The sequence below is a fragment of the Rhipicephalus microplus genome, chromosome X (assembly GCF_043290135.1).
Source record: "Rhipicephalus microplus isolate Deutch F79 chromosome X, USDA_Rmic, whole genome shotgun sequence".
NCBI classification, from domain to species: domain Eukaryota; kingdom Metazoa; phylum Arthropoda; class Arachnida; order Ixodida; family Ixodidae; genus Rhipicephalus; species Rhipicephalus microplus.
Genome location: NC_134710.1, coordinates 223379759 through 223396588, shown reverse-complemented (window position 1 = coordinate 223396588; position 16830 = coordinate 223379759). Strand labels below are relative to the sequence as shown.

The 16830-nt window shown below is 47.4% G+C and overlaps 1 protein-coding gene across 1 annotated transcript in view; it reads right to left on the bottom strand.

Annotated features, from left to right (window-relative positions):
* The window catches only part of LOC119183247 (lysosomal aspartic protease), a 95477-nt gene that overhangs the window by 75449 nt on the left and 3198 nt on the right, over positions 1-16830 (bottom strand). The window contains exon 3 of the mRNA XM_075878696.1: positions 12544-12667. Within this exon, the coding sequence (XP_075734811.1) occupies positions 12544-12667 (124 nt within the window). The remainder of the gene's footprint in view (positions 1-12543; positions 12668-16830) is intronic.

Sequence of the window (16830 nt, the reverse complement as noted above, 5' to 3'; positions counted from 1 at the left end):
TGCATGAGAAACGTGGGGCACGTTTTGGTCTGCTTGCCATTTTTCGCGTGACCTTCCGATTTGTTGCTATCGCGTTCATTGCTTTCCCTCTGCGGCAAAGCTGTGGCTTCTTTTTCTGCCTTAGATGGCGCTTCCCGTCATGACCAGTGGTGCCGCTGGACATTGCTGTGGGAATATACTGCCGCTAAGCCTTTCGTTGCTTCGTATGTGCGTGCTGACCCGCAGCCTTATCTCTTCTGGGGATACGAAACATGTCGCAATTTATCTGGTATGATCGCGGCCCCACGCATGTAGCTGTTTCGGGGGGCGTGTCTCGAATGGTCGACGCTATACATTGCAATTAAGCGTGCATTCCAAGATATGTAACTGGTAGCGCAACTTCCATAGAAGCCCTTGCATCAAGTAGTTGAAGGTTCGTTGCCCTGTCACCATCTACGTACGGAAGGGACAACTAACAGCTTACAAAAAATTAAAATAAATTTTGACGTCACAACTAGAAGCGGTAGTGGTGTAGTGAATTTGCCCTACATGGCGCGAAATTAATTTTTTTCTTCATTGCTGGCCTTTCATGCGCAGTTTTAAATATGCCATTTTACTGTGCCTTATGGCTCGCTAATTACATGTGTGAGAGAAGAAGAAGACCAACAAGAAAGATTGAGGCAGCAAAGTTGTTTTATTAGCCAAATGGTGTACTCGCAATGTGTACCGAAAGCTTCACAGATGAAGTTGTGACAACTTTTCACGAGAACAACAGCATAATAGTCCGCAAATATCACGTTGCCCAGTAATGAAAAACCACTGCAGTGAAACAGAAGCCTTGAGAATATTGCTTTAGAACTGTAAAGTACAGCGTCTCGTTGCTTAGCGTGTCGTGTTCACCGTCACCAAAGGCGAGAGCACGGTGGTCGTGCGCCAGCGAAGGCAGTAACAGGAGCGGCTATCTGCCCATTCTGTGAGCTGATTCAGCTCGGAAATGTCACACCAGTGAACAGTACATGAGCAAACAAAATAACTATGATTATGAGAAACCAAAACCACCTTATGATTATGAGAGACGCCGTAGTGGAGGGCTCCGGAAATTTCGACCACCTGGGGTTCTTTAACGTGCGCCCAAATCTGAGCACACGGGCCTACCACATTTCCGCCTCCATTGGAAATGCAGCCGCCGCAGCCGGGATTCGAACCCACGACCGGCGGGTTAGCAGCCGAGTACCTTAGCCACTAGACCACCGCGGCGGGGTAAAAGTAAAAGAAGCTAAAACTATGTAGCCAAGCCAACTCAAATTCAAGCATTTCAATAAACGCATTTTCCCGACAGGAGCTTGGCTGCCATCTTTGCCAATTAAACAAGCGGCACCACACTTTTTTTCAGTCATATCAGGCTTGCGGAGAATGGATTTAGTCATGTATTCATGCAAAATCAATAGCTGCTCAAATTATGGGTCCAAGTTCTTGTGCTCACCAGTTGTCCTCAGGAAACGCTGTTTTCGCGGAACTAGAAACCACTTGGTTAGCACACCACGGAAAACATGCGTTGCCCGATTGAAGGCTGTTGCGTGTGCCGTGATTTCAGCGAAAAAAAAAAATCCATTTGCTCCAATCGCTCTTTTTGCAACCACCGCTAATGGTGGTTTCGTTTCACAAGGACCACGAACGGCCTGCGATTTTCGCTCTGTGACTATTCGCAGAGCGAAAACGTTTCTTGCCACCGTTCGTTCTGGCAGACACTGTAGCAACAGTACTGAAAGTTGGGCGAGTTGGTTCTCATTCATGGCTTCTTTGCGCAAACAGGTACACCGCCGTGTTGCGCCCGTGTTGTTTGCCTCTTTTCCTTGTGTCTGTGTACGTGTTTGCGCAAAGAAGTCATGAAAGACACTGTAGAATTTTTCAAATATAATGTAACAATCTGTGCGTTGATATTATTAAGTTTCTATGAACGGTAATGAAGGGCACTTGTGTATCGTCATGTAAGAACTACACTTTCAAATGCGCAACAGCGGCCATCGTCAAAACAAACACGTCCACGCAGTTTCTACAGCTTGGCTGGCCCGGCCCTATTTCGACGGGTCCCGAACATAAATCTCCACTGCGATCAGAGCGAAAATTTTCAGCAAGTTGAAAGCTCGGCGCGGACTGCGGTAGCGACCTCGCCTTTTTTTCGCTACTTTTTGTGTCGTGTGAAACGGCCCTAAAGGGGCCCTGAAACACGTTTGGGACAGCCTTATTTAGCAACGAAGCGCGTGTAGCGATGATTCCTGAGACGAATGCAACACGAATAATGGAAATTGGTGCACGGAAAGTCAAGTTATGAGTCCTCAACGTTCAAAACTCGAGCAGACGATGACGAGAAACGTTCTCTTTCACATTTCACTCGACTGATGACGTCAAAACGCGCTTGCAATCACTGCGCGCGTCTCACAAATACACTTTGGAAATGTCACCTCATTGTGGTTTTCACACAATACCTCACTACCGCTCTTTTTGACGGCGTCGTTACCATGGTTATTGTGAACGACGTGTGTATGTGTGTATCTTACACTGTGTAAGATACACACATACGCTTTGGGCGGGGTCACTTCTCGGTTTGCATGCAAAACGCGTTCCATGGCAACGCCGGCGCCCACTTCCTGTTGCATTCTTTGCTCGCTAAATACTCGGCATACGTTTCCACTTTCAGTTGCCCGCGTAACATAGCCTCCTTCGCAGGCTAAGTAAAGTGTTCGTTGTTCCGAAAATACGCCCTGCCGCGGTGGTCTAGTGGCTAAGGTACTGGGCTGCTGACCCGCAGGGCGCGGGTTCAAATCCCGGCTGCGGCGGCTGCATTTCCGATGGAGGCGGAAAGGTTGTAGGCCCGTGTGCTCAGATTTGGGTGCACGTTAAAGAACCCCAGGTGGTCTAAATTTCCGGTGCCCTCCACTACGGCGTCTCTCATAATCATATAGTGGTTTTGGGACGTTAAACCCCACATATCAATCAATGTTCCGAAAATACGTCATTACGAAACAGGAATGATTTCTTTTTGAGAAAGTATAAAAAAAGGTTTTTGCTGTTTTTAGCATTCACTCGTATGGCCTAGCTACCACCACATGAATAGTGAATATTTCTCGCGTCAAGTTAATCAAAATCGAACGGTGTTTGTTGTCACGTCACATGACAAGACGTCACTTCACATAACGAAAATAGCCGACGTGTGTCGCCGCAGTCTAAAATAAAGATAGTTTGTCCCGTGAATTAAAATGAAAACTGCGTGCAATTTCAGCGTTGCCATGTGCGCAACAATATCGGCGTGTTCTACAACAGCACGTGCAGAAACGACGAAAAATACGTGGTCAAAGAGTGTCGCAGGGCCCCTTTAAGCCATCTTCGACAAATGCGTGGTTCACTTGTTTGGCGCAGCTCACTGCGGCTTCCGTTCTCTGCCCACCACCACTTGCTGTCTTTATTTTTCACGTAGTTGGCATGCACGCCAACCGAGCGAGATAAGTGAGCGGGATCTAACTTCTAATATCGCTGATCGAGGGGTGAGAAGAAGAGGAGGCAAGTGCTACGAACTCAAGTCAATAACTTCCCGTGCTTCGCCTAATTTAAAATTCACAAAATAAGTAATAAGAAAACACATAAACAAAATAGAAGTTCTTTACAGGGGTGTAATTTTTTTTCATTTGTACAAACGTGTGAAAGCCAATAACATTCAGATCTACCTCACTTTGTTCAACCGGATCTTAAGATGCCCGGAAGCCGCTACGAGCGTGCATGTTCCTTGAAACCGAAACCAGGGCTGAATTTCCGGGGCCTGCTACGGTCGACGTTACTAGATTAGATAGTCTAGTAACCTAGTCTAGTAACGTTGGCTACGGTGAGGCCATATACGACCAGATGCGATTCTTGATCGATCACACACCAACGCAGGCAGAGTGTCGTACGCCCTATGCAGTCTTGTACGTGTGGAACTGTCAGAGAACAAAATTCAGCGGAATAAATGAAATTGTCACACCGCCATCTTGCGGGTGCATTGTCTCAATAAATTAGTGTATCTGTTCACATCACAGTGTGTGCTTGTCCTTGGTGCTTAAATGCTACGTGCGTAAAGTTAGATAACCATTTGTTGGTTGGATATTACACAATATTTTTTATTGACTATTCCATCCAGTTCTTCGACAGCGTTTGTATTCGACGCAAAAAGGTGTTTTGAAACGTGAGAAGTGCTGACTCTCTGTTATCGTAGTGCATGGTCTTGATAGAGCGCGACCTACTTATGCTTAAAAGAAAGAAAGAAAGAAAGAAAGAAAGAAAGAAAGAAAGAAAGAAAGAAAGAAAGAAAAAGTGTGTTATCAGTTCATTCCACCAATTTTCGTGAGTGAGCCAATCGTCTGATTTATCGGCACATTTTCGGAAGGATCAGTGATTCCATACTGTCAACATAACACGTAATCACAGATAGCGCGCACTTTCAGTCTGATTATTGATATTTTAAAGTAGCACAAGACCTTTCAGTGAAACTCGGATTTTCTATGTGTGAAGACAGCAGCATCGAGTCAAAGGATTTCCTAAATATTCGAACCAGACTTCAATAGAAGAGCCATGGGCGGTCTGTGCTCGTGCTGCAAGCCTTCACAGTTGGCTGTCGACGAGCAGTCAGTGCTCACATCTCATTCACACGCCACAGCCACCCAGCCGGACTACCGATCTATTGCGTCTACCGTAGCACTGCTCAATCAGCCGCCACCAGTGCCAGAAGCGCAGGCCCCATTACCTGCCATGGATCCATCGCCACTACCCGGAACATCGGGGGCACAGTTCTTGACCTTTAATAGGCAGCTGCCGGCATCCACATCTGACGAGACCTCTGTACGGCAGCGCTCTGCATCTGATGCTGAAGCGGAGGAGCCACCAGAATCTCTGGGTGCATCACCACGACCCGAAACATCGAGGGTGCGGTTGGTGACATTTATTGAGCAGATTCCGGCATCCACTTCTGACGACGTCTCTTTACGGCAGTGCTCTGCATCTGATGCTGAAGCGGAGGAGCCAACAGAAGCCCTGGGTGCATCACCACGACCCGAAACATCGAGGGTGCGGTTGGTGACATTCACTGAGCAGCTTCCGGCATCCACTTCTGACGACGTCTCTTTACGGCAGCGCTCTGCATCTGATGCTGAAGCGGAAGAGCCACCAGAAGCCCTGGGTGCATCACCACGACCCGAAACATCGAGGGTGCAGTCGGTGACATTTAGTGCGCAGCTGCCGGCATCAAACCACTAACGACGTCTTTTTACGGCAGCGCTCTGCATCTGACGCCGAAGCGAACAAGAGCTTGGTGCCCCCGTCTGCTTCAAGCCCCAAGCTCGAAGAGCACGAGACGAGCGCTTCATCTGAGGTTGGTCCGAGCAGCAGGCACTAAGAGGAGCTCGTCGCGCCTGACATTGTATTCAAGAAATGGTGAGCAGGTCAGTTGGCTTTTCGGACGTTTGCTATGAACGATGTCACGGACCGTCGATTACCGAATGAAAACGTTTAGATTATAGGTGCCTGCATAAGCTCCGTAATATTTTTCTGATATACCGCCTAGTCGTGAGCTGTAAGGTTTGATTGAAAAAAAGTGAGCTGTCATGACTGGATGTCCTTCCTAAAGCGCACAGTGTGAAGAAAAAAAAATCCAGCACTTTATCGTTTCTTACTGCAGCCACAACCTTTGTACACTGTCGTTCTTTACGAAAAAGAACACGCAAACGTTTGGCCTGCGTCCTGCGGTGGCTGCCTACAGCACCATCAACCGACAAGTGAAGAAAGCATGTTTGCTTTTCGCGTCATCTATGGCCAAGCAAGATAACGAGTTACGGCCGGTAGACAAGCGCTGCTAGATTACGTTCTCTGATCGCTTGCCGCGTGAGTATATCAAACGATATCGGGTGATATCGTTTGATATGTTTGGCACGTTTGATATATGTTGGCAGTGGACTACGCACTGCAGGCGTGAGTAGAGAGTGCAATGTCGCAGCGCTTGTAAACCGGCCATAGCTAGTTATTATTCTTCTCAGCAACAGATGACGCTGAAAGCGAACGTATTTCCTTTTGCTGTCGTTTGATGGTACTGTAGGCAGCCGCCGCAGAGCGCAGGCCACGCGTTCGCGTGTTCCCTTTCATAAAGGACGACATAGTACATGCCCACTTTGATCGGAACAGGGTCTTCTGTTCTACTTCAGTTGCTACTTCTAGCTCAAGCAAATGCACTGTTGTCTCAACGCTCTTTCATTTTAAGGTTGTGTCCCTGCTCCTCAATCAGCCATGATGGCGCAAGTATCCTCCCCTTGCATGTTCAATCTTCAATATGCGGGAGCAGCTGCTTTATTAATCGTCCGCCTGCTGTTTTACTTTTAAGTTAAGTATAGTACATATGAAAACTCAAGTGCGCATGTTTCCATTTGCTTCTGCTACCCTTAATTGTGGAATAAAGCTTTGATTTTATCCTTCACTGCCGCCCCGCCGCGGTGGTCTAGTGGCTAAGGTACTCGACTGCTGACCCGCAGGGCGCGGGTTCAAATCCCGGCCTCGGCGGCTGCATTTCCGATGGAGGCGGAAATGTTGTAGGCCCGTGTGCTCAGATTTGTGTGCACGTTAAAGAACCCCAGGTGGTCTAAATTTCCGGAGCCCTCCACTACGGCGTCTCTCATAATCATATAGTGGTTTTGGGACGTTAAACCCCAGATATCAATCAATCAATCCTTCACTGCCTTCCAGTTTTCTACATCTTGATTTGGTGGTAAACACAATGCGTGTCTATACTTCCGCAGCGTTCTCGTACTTCATGAATTGGCTGCGCAAGCTCGAATGCGCGCCACTGCGTTTATATCACTTCATGCATGTGGCAGGCATTCGGCTGGTTTGTCCACTAAAACGTAGCCAGTTGAGTGCAAATCGACGTTATCTCTCTCTTATCCTCATCTAAAAATGCCGCCGCTGCATATTCTTGCAACGTAAAGAGCCCCAAAGGGCTATTTGGGAGCCGCCCGCCGGTACTAAAGAAATGTGACTATACGCAGGTGATTGATTGATATGTGGGGTTTAACGTCCCAAAAGCACCATATGATTATGAGAGACGCCGTAGTGGAGGGCTCCGGAAATTTCGACCACCTGGGGTTCTTTAACGTCCACCCAAATCTGAGCACACGGGCCTACAACATTTCCGCCTTCATCGGAAATGCAGCCACCGCTGCCGGGATTTGAACCCGCGACCTGCGGGTTAGCAGCCGACTACCTTAGCCACTAGACCACCGCGGCGGGGCGACTATACGCAGGTGTCTCAGGTAACTTTAGCCAGAGTTTAAAAATATGGTGACACACGCAATTACGACGCGATCAAATCCATGTTGCTCACCGTTGCCTGAAGTCAGACTATCTTTTGTGTTCCAAAATATTGTTTAATTAAATCTGTTTAATTAACGAACTGTTGAAGGAACGAAAATGAATAAAAACTTTCAATGAGAAAGTTGTAGACCGGTTCGCAAAACATCCGATTAGACGGTTTTGAATTTTATATTTGTTACGTATTAGTTTTCCTGCTAATTACAAATGCCCGCGAAATAAAAAAATACCACGTGACGAACCCACTCGCGCGTCAGTGCGCACGATGATTCTAGTGCTCCCTAACGTTCAGCATACGAACGACACGCTTCCCTCGCACCGGTTCATGACAGCAATAGGGAGCACAAGCTCAAGTTTGTGCAGTGCCGTTCACTGCTTTAGCGGAAAGAGGGCAAACTTCCGGTCGCCCGGACGGGCCGCGCTTGCTGGGTTTTCCCATTGCGCGCACGGAAAACTTGTTCCTTGGAGCGCTTATCTCGCATTTTGTTTATTTATTTATTTATTTATTTATTTATTTATTTATTTATTTATTTATTTATTTATTCAGAATACTGTCAATCCCGTCATGGAATTATTACAGGAGTGGTGTCACATTGTACATAGTTAAAACAAGCAATACACAGACTAAAAATACAAGTTGCAAGCATTTGAAATTTGAAGCGAATATCATAGTGCAAACTTCGCCGTAGTGATAGGCAGAGAGCCTTTATAAATATAAACAGATGAAATGCTGGGGCTAGCAAAAAAAAAAAATACATTTCGCACGCTATGCGCAGCGATCCTCCGTCATTCTGGAAAGCAGGCACGCACTACTGCTGCATTGTGAGCTGCTACAAAAGTTTAAACTTGACGAAGACCTGCAAACTGCCCGTAAAGTTTTGTCGTTTCCAGTGCAAGCAGTGCGAGAAGCAAAGGTGCCAAGAGTGGATTATGGCAGTTCGCCGATACTCCGTGGTCTTGTTACTTCGACATTTTTTCTGTCGTGCACAGTGCTACAAACTATTAACTGAAAGAAACATGATGGCCTGGCTCATCTTAAAAGAAAGCGTGTTTGTAAACTAAAACTACAGCAAGTAGACAACCAATGTACGTTTCGCATTGTGCTCTGGCTTTCCGAGACAACTATTGGTCGTGCGAAAGCGGTGGAGCTTGCTAGCCTAATGCACTTAAAATACCGTACTGTGAGCCCTGCAAGTGTTTTGGTCAGCTGATGGCTGTGGACTTCTCGTCGCCGCTCAGTGTAAACGGATTTGTGCTGCGAGTTCGCGCAGAGCGTTTGTACGCACAGGTCTTGCAAGCAACACCCACTGATAAGTTAGAATGATGAGGTGTTGTGAGGCTAGGATTGAACTCACGAGTCCGATTCCCGTATTCGCCAGTTGCGTTTCCACTGGAGCGAAACGCAGTAGAAGTGCGCTCTGATTTTGGTGCAAGAATGATACAGGGCGTGTCGGTGTTTCATATTTCAAGCGCACGGTGGTACGGCGCTCAATGTAAACAGAAGTGACGCTTGGTGTGCGTGCACTCTCTGTCCGTTGTCGTCGCACCGTATAGATGTACTTAGATTTCGGTGCATGTTAAAAAAAAAGACCTCAGGTGGCCGGAATCAATAAGGAGTCTCAATCCACCGCGTTCCTCCTGATGATATGATGGGTTTGCCGCGTAAAATAGTATGCTCTTGCATGTGCCCACGCCGCGCACGATACAGCTACCGCAATGAAAACGAGTAGAAAAAGAACAAGGCAGGTGTAAAAATCTCGATGGTTTTGCGGAATTAGACGCAGTTATCAGGGGCAAATCTTGATTGATTGATTGATATGTGGGGTTTAACATCCCAAAACCACTATATGATTATGAGAGACGCCGTAGTGGAGGGCTCCGGAAATTTAGACCACCTGGGGTTCTTTAACGTGCACCCAGGGGCAAATCTTGCTGTTACTGAAAATATTCCCTATCTTAGTGGTTATTGTGCGATATGACGACGACCAATCGAGCTGTAAAACAATCTAATCGATATTCGAATCAGTGAACACGCTGCGTGATCAGGCGTGTATGTTATCCGAAATGAAATATGCGCTGCAAGAAACATGCATCGTCGAAGTGGACATAAAATACTTATTTTTGGTGCGCATTATTATACTTTCAAAGGAGCTGCAAAAAACCAAGAGTGTCATTGAACTTACGACATGACCTTATTAATATCCGATGAAAACCTAGACAAAAGTGAAACTCTTTTGAAACTGAACTCACCGTATTAAAATGGTGCCAGGGACTGGACAGGGCGGACGTAAGTTCAGTCTCTTCACAGTGACCTCCTACTTAATTGAAAGCCGCGTGACAAACTGGACATTCAAGCAAGAGAAATCCGAACGCTATATACAAATGCACGCGAAATCGTGGTGGTAGTTTGCTGACACCTCCGAGAAGACGCGATTGCCCCAGCAAATGCGCGTTTTTCGGTAACATACATATAGAATTCGCGCCGTGACATCACTTTTAATGTCATAGAAAGGCAGCTGTCAACGATCAACATTAACATAGCACTCGCTCAAAGACATCGTGTTTGACTTGCTTGATCCCGCAAAGGTTGTCAATGAATCGCTCTCGGTTCTGATAAGACTCTCACCGTGAAAACGTTTTTATAATCTTTTTAAACCTTCGCAGCAAGCCACAGGTGACGCTGCACGTGGAGGGCGACCAGATAACAGCGCGTGCAGAGCGCGTGAACGTGCTGAGATAGCGCAGGCAGAAGGCGGGAGCGGGGTACCGAGTGACCGGCTTTTGCTTGATTGATATGTGGGGTTTAACGTCCCAAAACCACCATATGATGATGAGAGACGCCGTAGTGGAGGGCTCCGGAAATTTCGACCACCTGGGGTTCTTTAACGTGCACCCAAATTTGAGTACATGGGCCTACAACACTTTCGCCTCCATTGAAAATGCAGCCGCCACAGCCGGGATTTGATCCCGCGACCTGCGGGTCAGCAGCCGAGTACCTGCACTAGACCACCGCGGCGGGGCGACTGTCTTTTGCTAAAAAGGTGGTGAAACGAGTGTGGCGCAGCGCCCGCTGGCCGAGGTTGAAAGCATTGGTTTTGCGTCGTACTCTATTGTTTGTTCACAGTGTTCAGGTGCATATTCGCTGCTTCAAATACTACGGACATTAGCTGTCCGGACAGAACAGAAATGCGCCAGCAGACATCAACTCTCGAGCATCCATGATAAATGGTGCTTTATCTGAAACGTCAATAGTTATGTACACGCTCTAATATGCCACTGTACAATGAAACATTCAAATACTTGACATATTAAAGAGACAGGGCGTGCAAACACGTACACAAGAGAGAAGACACCGCGAACGCTGACTAAAAGAAAAAGGCGTGCAGCTGCGGCTATGAGGTGTACAACAACAACAAAGGAAAACTTATCAGCGCAAGTTTGTCTGGCACACGTGAGGGTCTATGTGAGAGAAAACTTTTCGGGTACTTGATTTCTTTTTTTCTTTTTGTAAGATGATGGACGGTTCAAGAGTCCGAAATCTTATGAAGAAACAAGTATCGAAAAAAGTTCTGGTAGGACTTGTACTTTCTCATCAGAGCAGTATTATTCTGGAAGCGCTGCGCAAGTTTTTCCGCGAGATGCAACTACAGAAGTTATTGTAAATAGTTTTCGGGCAAAGATTTTTCTTCATCATCAACATCCTCATTATCATCATCATCATCATCATCAAGAAGCATTCGTAGTGTCCAGCTCTTGTCCTGTCGTTTGCCCTGCTTAAATATTATCAGTGCCTTCTCTCTCCTCTTTTCTCTGCCCCTTTCCTAACGCTGAGTAGCAGTTCACACAAGTGATTAGGCCGATCTCTCGCCTTTACTGACGCAATAAACCTCTCCGTCGTGTCCCAAAATCACGATATGGTTATGAAGGAAGCGCAGTGGAGAGCTTCGGATATTTCGACCACTTCAAAGTGCGCACCAAAAACTAAACACTAGCCGCTAGCCTTTCGCCTCCATCGAAGTTCGACTGCTGTGGCTGGGATTCGACCCAGCGACCATCGGGTCAGCAGTCTAGTTCCAAAACTACCAGATCACCGCGGTGGGTTTCAAGTGGGTGTGATGGTAATTGCATCGGTCACTCAATAAAGAAAGGAGACGCATGCGCAAGGCCTCGTCCTGGTGGCAGGCATAACACTCACACGGTCAAAGAAAGAATGTGTGTGGCTCCATGGAAACGCAATGGCAGATCCCGCAGATAATTAAATGTTTTCACTTCTACATTCAAGCCATCAAACAGCCAAAAGAAAGAAATAATTTTGATGTCTTTTTACCCTGTGTCTAGTAAGTCCGGCCCATTCAATAAATAAGGAGTAGCCGGTGCTTGCGCGCCAACCTCTCTTTATAACATTTTGATATAATTAATAATAATAAAACAAGACCGGGTGAAGCACTGCTTCCGTATATCCCCATTTTAGCGCTGTACGATCATCAGTCAAGGGCACACTCACTAACACACTTCATTACATTCAAACCATCAAGTCAGTCTCAATTGCTGATGTCCCGAAAGTCTCCTTCAAAACGCTGAAGAATGCATTTGCAGGCTTGTACATACAACATTCACGGATTCAAACGCGAAATTAAAATGTTTAGTTAACGACTGGTATGCGGCATTGATTGAGATGCATGTCATGTCTTGAAGAATCAGGTCTCTAGAGGTAATGTTGTCTCTATCATGGGCGTCGGCCTGACGCTGTCATCGGGGTAGAAACCCATGTCGCATCGCGGATGTGAGAAGGGGATGGTGCTGGTGTAGCTTGGGCTGTGACAAGTGCCCTTTTTGCAGCTCCCTGCCGATGCTCATGAGCCCTGAGTGTCGTTCGGAGCGAAATTACGCTGATATGACTCAACCAGAAGACGGTGCAAATGAAAGTATGGGCGTTACTTAGCCCTAAATTTTCCCGTTTACACCTGTGAGTATACATGTATAACGCAGGCCTTAACGTGAAGCAGATGAACTTTTTTGTATTGGAAAGAAGGCGCTGATACCTAATATGATCAAAATGATGAACGAGTAATTTGAAACGCAAAATCTTTGCGCGCCATCTTCGCCATAACCTAACAGCTGGCTTTTGCAGGTCATTATGTGACGTGCAAGAAGGTATCAGAAGAAAAGACAACTTCTTACAGCAACCGATGTTCGAGTCAACACATTTGCTCGATGGCACCCACAGGTTTGACGAGCCCGTGTCGAAGAGTACTTTGAATGATTGCGGTGGTGTGCCCAAGGTTACCACGCCGACGTACCGCATCTGTTGTAAAAGAGGGGTGGGGGTTAATTTGTGCTATTCCTATATATTCTTACGCACGTTTCTAGAAAGGACAGATAACTTCATGTACGTAGCATCAATCTTCGCATTATCAACAGCCTTGGACTTTTCTCACAGACTAGTGTGAATTCGCGAGATGCCTTCTGTGCACTTCTACATTGTATGAGAACGCGAGAAGAGCAACTTTATACGTTGTTGTTAGGTGTCTGGTAAACACAACATAACGCCACGTCACGTTTAATATACGTCACGCTCGTGCTAGCATATAAAACACGTCTGCGGACACTGCTTAGATCTATACTTTATCAACGAATGGATGAAGTGAGCTGATGAATAAAAAAACGGTTTAATTCATTCTCATCTATATGCCAGATTAGGATAGGAAAAAGATGAATGTATAATAGCCGGTGAATTATATCAGAAACACTGTGTAGCATGTCTAGATCAACGTGCTGTTATAGGAATCCCTTTGATGCGAGTTCATGATTTTTTAAACAGCCTTGTTATTTCACCATACGCTACCTGACATTAGCAGTGCACAAGTCATATTTGCGTCGGTGATAGGTTGGAGACTTTGCGTGATAGCAAATTCAAATTCACGTGTTCTCCAGAATATCATGCATATCTATGTCCACAATGTTTCCTTATAACGAAACATCAGATCTGCATCGGTACGCAAATTTAATTGTGTGTGATGGTACTTGCCGAATATTTTTTTCCCTGATGGCTGTTTCACTTGGTCGAGAAAACACTACAAGCTCCATACTGTCACGACAAAGTGCATTTTTTCTTTTTTTTCTCTCTCACTCTCTCTTTACATTCGTGGATACATATGTCCATTCTAGATAAGCTTCATTTTTCTATTAGGAAAATCAGGTCCATATAGTTTAACTGTACAGTGAGCCACGCATTGAACGCACACAAACTAGCTAAAGTTTCCAATTTTATGATTGATGCGTCGTGTAAGGAAATGAAAACAAATGCAAATTATTACGTCGCACAGACTTACGCAACTTAGCAAAACGCACGCAGTTTTTCGTGTACACACCACGTGTTTTATAAAGCTCGAAAAAATTAACGGGGCGTAACGAAACTTTGCAGAAATTGTAGTATATCTTTGTGTACGTGTAACGTCAGACACCTTTTTTCTAGCAGAACGCAAAGAAATCACAGCTTTGCCCCAAAGGCAAATCAATGAATGCAATAGCAACAAATTGGAAGACCACACGCAGAATTGCAAGCAGATCGAAACGTGCCCCTCGTTTCTCACGCACAAATGACGCGCGAAACGTACTCACAGGTACATATAAACACGAATAAGCATCTCAGTTGTTACTTCGCTGTGTCTCAAAACCGCGCCCTTTTCGCAAACAGAGACTGTGCAACGATTGCAGTGACCTTTGTGCGCCCGGTAACTAAAGCAAAATTGTTCCGGTGAAAGTCCAAGGCCAGCCAAGACGTACGATTGTTCCCACCGCGAGATAAGCGCGTGCGTTAGCGTCCACCCTACTCCCTTTCCGCGGTGCAAAGTACGCGTGGGAGATGACAGTGCGCGCCACCGCGTCATGACGATGTGGCGACGCACGCTCATTGCGCCAGCTTGCTGGTAATGCTGAAAACATGATACTTCCCCGCGGGGTGGTCGTCAGCAGCGGGAAGTGGTAGGTATAGATATCTTGCCGTTTGAATCGTGAAGGAGGTGCTCCTCTGTGACCCAGTGGTTAATGCCTCGCACTCACGATTCAGATGTCTGAAGTTCGACTCCGTGCGCCACAGTCTTTTTCTGTTTTTTTTCCTTCCTTGCGTTTACACACACACACACACACACACACACACACACACACACACACACACACACACACACACACACACACACACACACATATATATATATATATATATATATATAGAGAGAGAGAGAGAGAGAGAGAGAGAGATTCGTATACATATACGGTGAGTGACGCCGGCGGCAACATCCAGCCGAGAGTGTCTATTGAATTGCTATCGCAGTAAGAAGAAAATGTTGAGAAAAAGACAGAATTTAAGCTGCATATGTTTGCCTAGGACTCACATACTCCAAGTCGCTAGGTTAGCGTTGTACGCGTATGTATAGTGAGACAACGAGTTGAGATTTCAAGGGAGATGGTTGTTTTTTTTCCACTGCCCAGTCCTTTTTTTTCGTACCGACTACACGCTTCTGCGCGCGCAGCCCTTCTCAGGGCTGCAGATGAGACCCCCCGTCCTCAGATACCGGCCCAACGAGGGAACAACATTCCTAGAATGGATGCAGAAGAATGCATCTTTAAGCAATCGAAAGCCAAGGACACGGAAACTCACGTCCTTGAAGCTGACAAAGTCGCACTGACAAGCTCAGCAAGAGCCGCTGGCTATCGCTGAACAGCAAAGCTTGGCCGCAGGCGCGCAAGGAAAATAGCGTACCAGGCACTCCTCAAACGACAACATCGGAGATGGAAGCTTCGCCCGCCTCCTGTTCCTCCTGGAAACACCGCACGTTACCCTCGTCGCCTCCTGCCACTTCGGACGCGACGTGGGCGGCAACTGGAGCGCCTGCGTTCGGTTTTCTTACCTCCCCTCTTCCCCCCAACCTGGCCACCGTCAAATCCTTGGTGCCCAAAACACAGTTTCAGGCCTCTTATGCAACAGTGGAAAAAACGGCAGCACCATCCGCTTTCGACCAGTAAGGAAAGAAATGCAACTTTCTTGCTGTGTCACGTGATGCCATCGTGGCATTCCTCACTGGAATCCCGACTACTCGGCGTGCCCATGTCAACTTCAACGCAACATCATTGCCGTGGACATCGGTCCCTCATAAGACCCTTCACACTCTTACAAGTGCACAGAAGTTTCGACATCGAAGTGAAGTCGAAACTTCTCGTCACTAACTCCTGCGCGGGCATCATCTATGGTGTTGACGCGAACATTCGCCCAGACGAAATCGCGGCCAACCTGGTATCAGCCGTGCCTGCCGTGTTCTGCGCCCGTCAAGGCCGGTGTCTCACACTGACCTTCAAAGGCACTACATACCACCGGAGGTGTCAATATTCAAGCTTCATAGGCCTGTCCGTGCTCGTCTCCCACGGCCCCTTCGATGTGCCCACTGCGGTCGATAGGGCCATGCCACTGTTATACGTGCTCGCGTGGCGAGCGCTGCATCCGTTGTGGCGGCAGCCATCCCGAGGTCCCGTGGACCACAGAACACCCATTCTTCCTCACCTGCAAGGGCAACCATGCAGTGAACGAACCACGCTACTCGTCCTGGCAGGTTCAGCGCAAGGCCGCCGTCACACTCGCCTCTTCGGATATGGCTCTGTGACGCGCCGCCGAGCGCTGGAGCACACCAGGACGGCTGTAAACAACACCGACAAGCTGGACAGTGCGGCGGTCTAGAAGGGCTGCTTGTTCCGCGACACTCTCTCCGGTAGCGGCCGAACGACATCGGCGACACCCGCACACCTTCCCTCGAGTACGCCGGCTCATCCAACAATATCGACCACCACCCCGCCCGCTTTTACGCTCATACGAGCGCGCCGACTGTCACCACCGAACCAAACGATGCGGTGTTGACCGCACTCGCTGCGGCCTTACGTGCTGTGTTGGTGTTTCTGCCGACTGACTCTCCGGTTCACGTATTATGTGCCATAGCTCTTCCCACACATGACGCCATTGCACCAGGGATATTGCCGGCCAGCAATGCATACGTACATATCGAGTCCAACAGGATTCACTTCCCTGAGTGCTACATTTTAGCGGCAAAGCTCCTTTTAGTTTAACCTTGTCCTGCGTGTTGTGTAATCGAGAGAAGAGATGAGAAAAAAAGGAAGGCAGTATCTTTCGAACAGCAAACATTATAATGGACGGCGCTGTCTCTTAGTACATGTGAACCGCGGTTGAGTGAGGATATTCTAGATGGCGCTGTATGGCTACTCTCCGATTGCCTGCTGCGCGGGTTGTGTCTGGGTGCGCGAGGAAGGAGTACTTCCTCCAGTCTACTGGATAGCCAGCCACTGTACGTGGCGGATTGTTGGTGGGACATGGACGAAGCAGAATGGCGGGCGCGTTGAAGACGCTTGCGCTCGGCTTCTTTGGCTCGCGTCTCGTCGGTGTTACCCGTGCGCCGGCTGCAT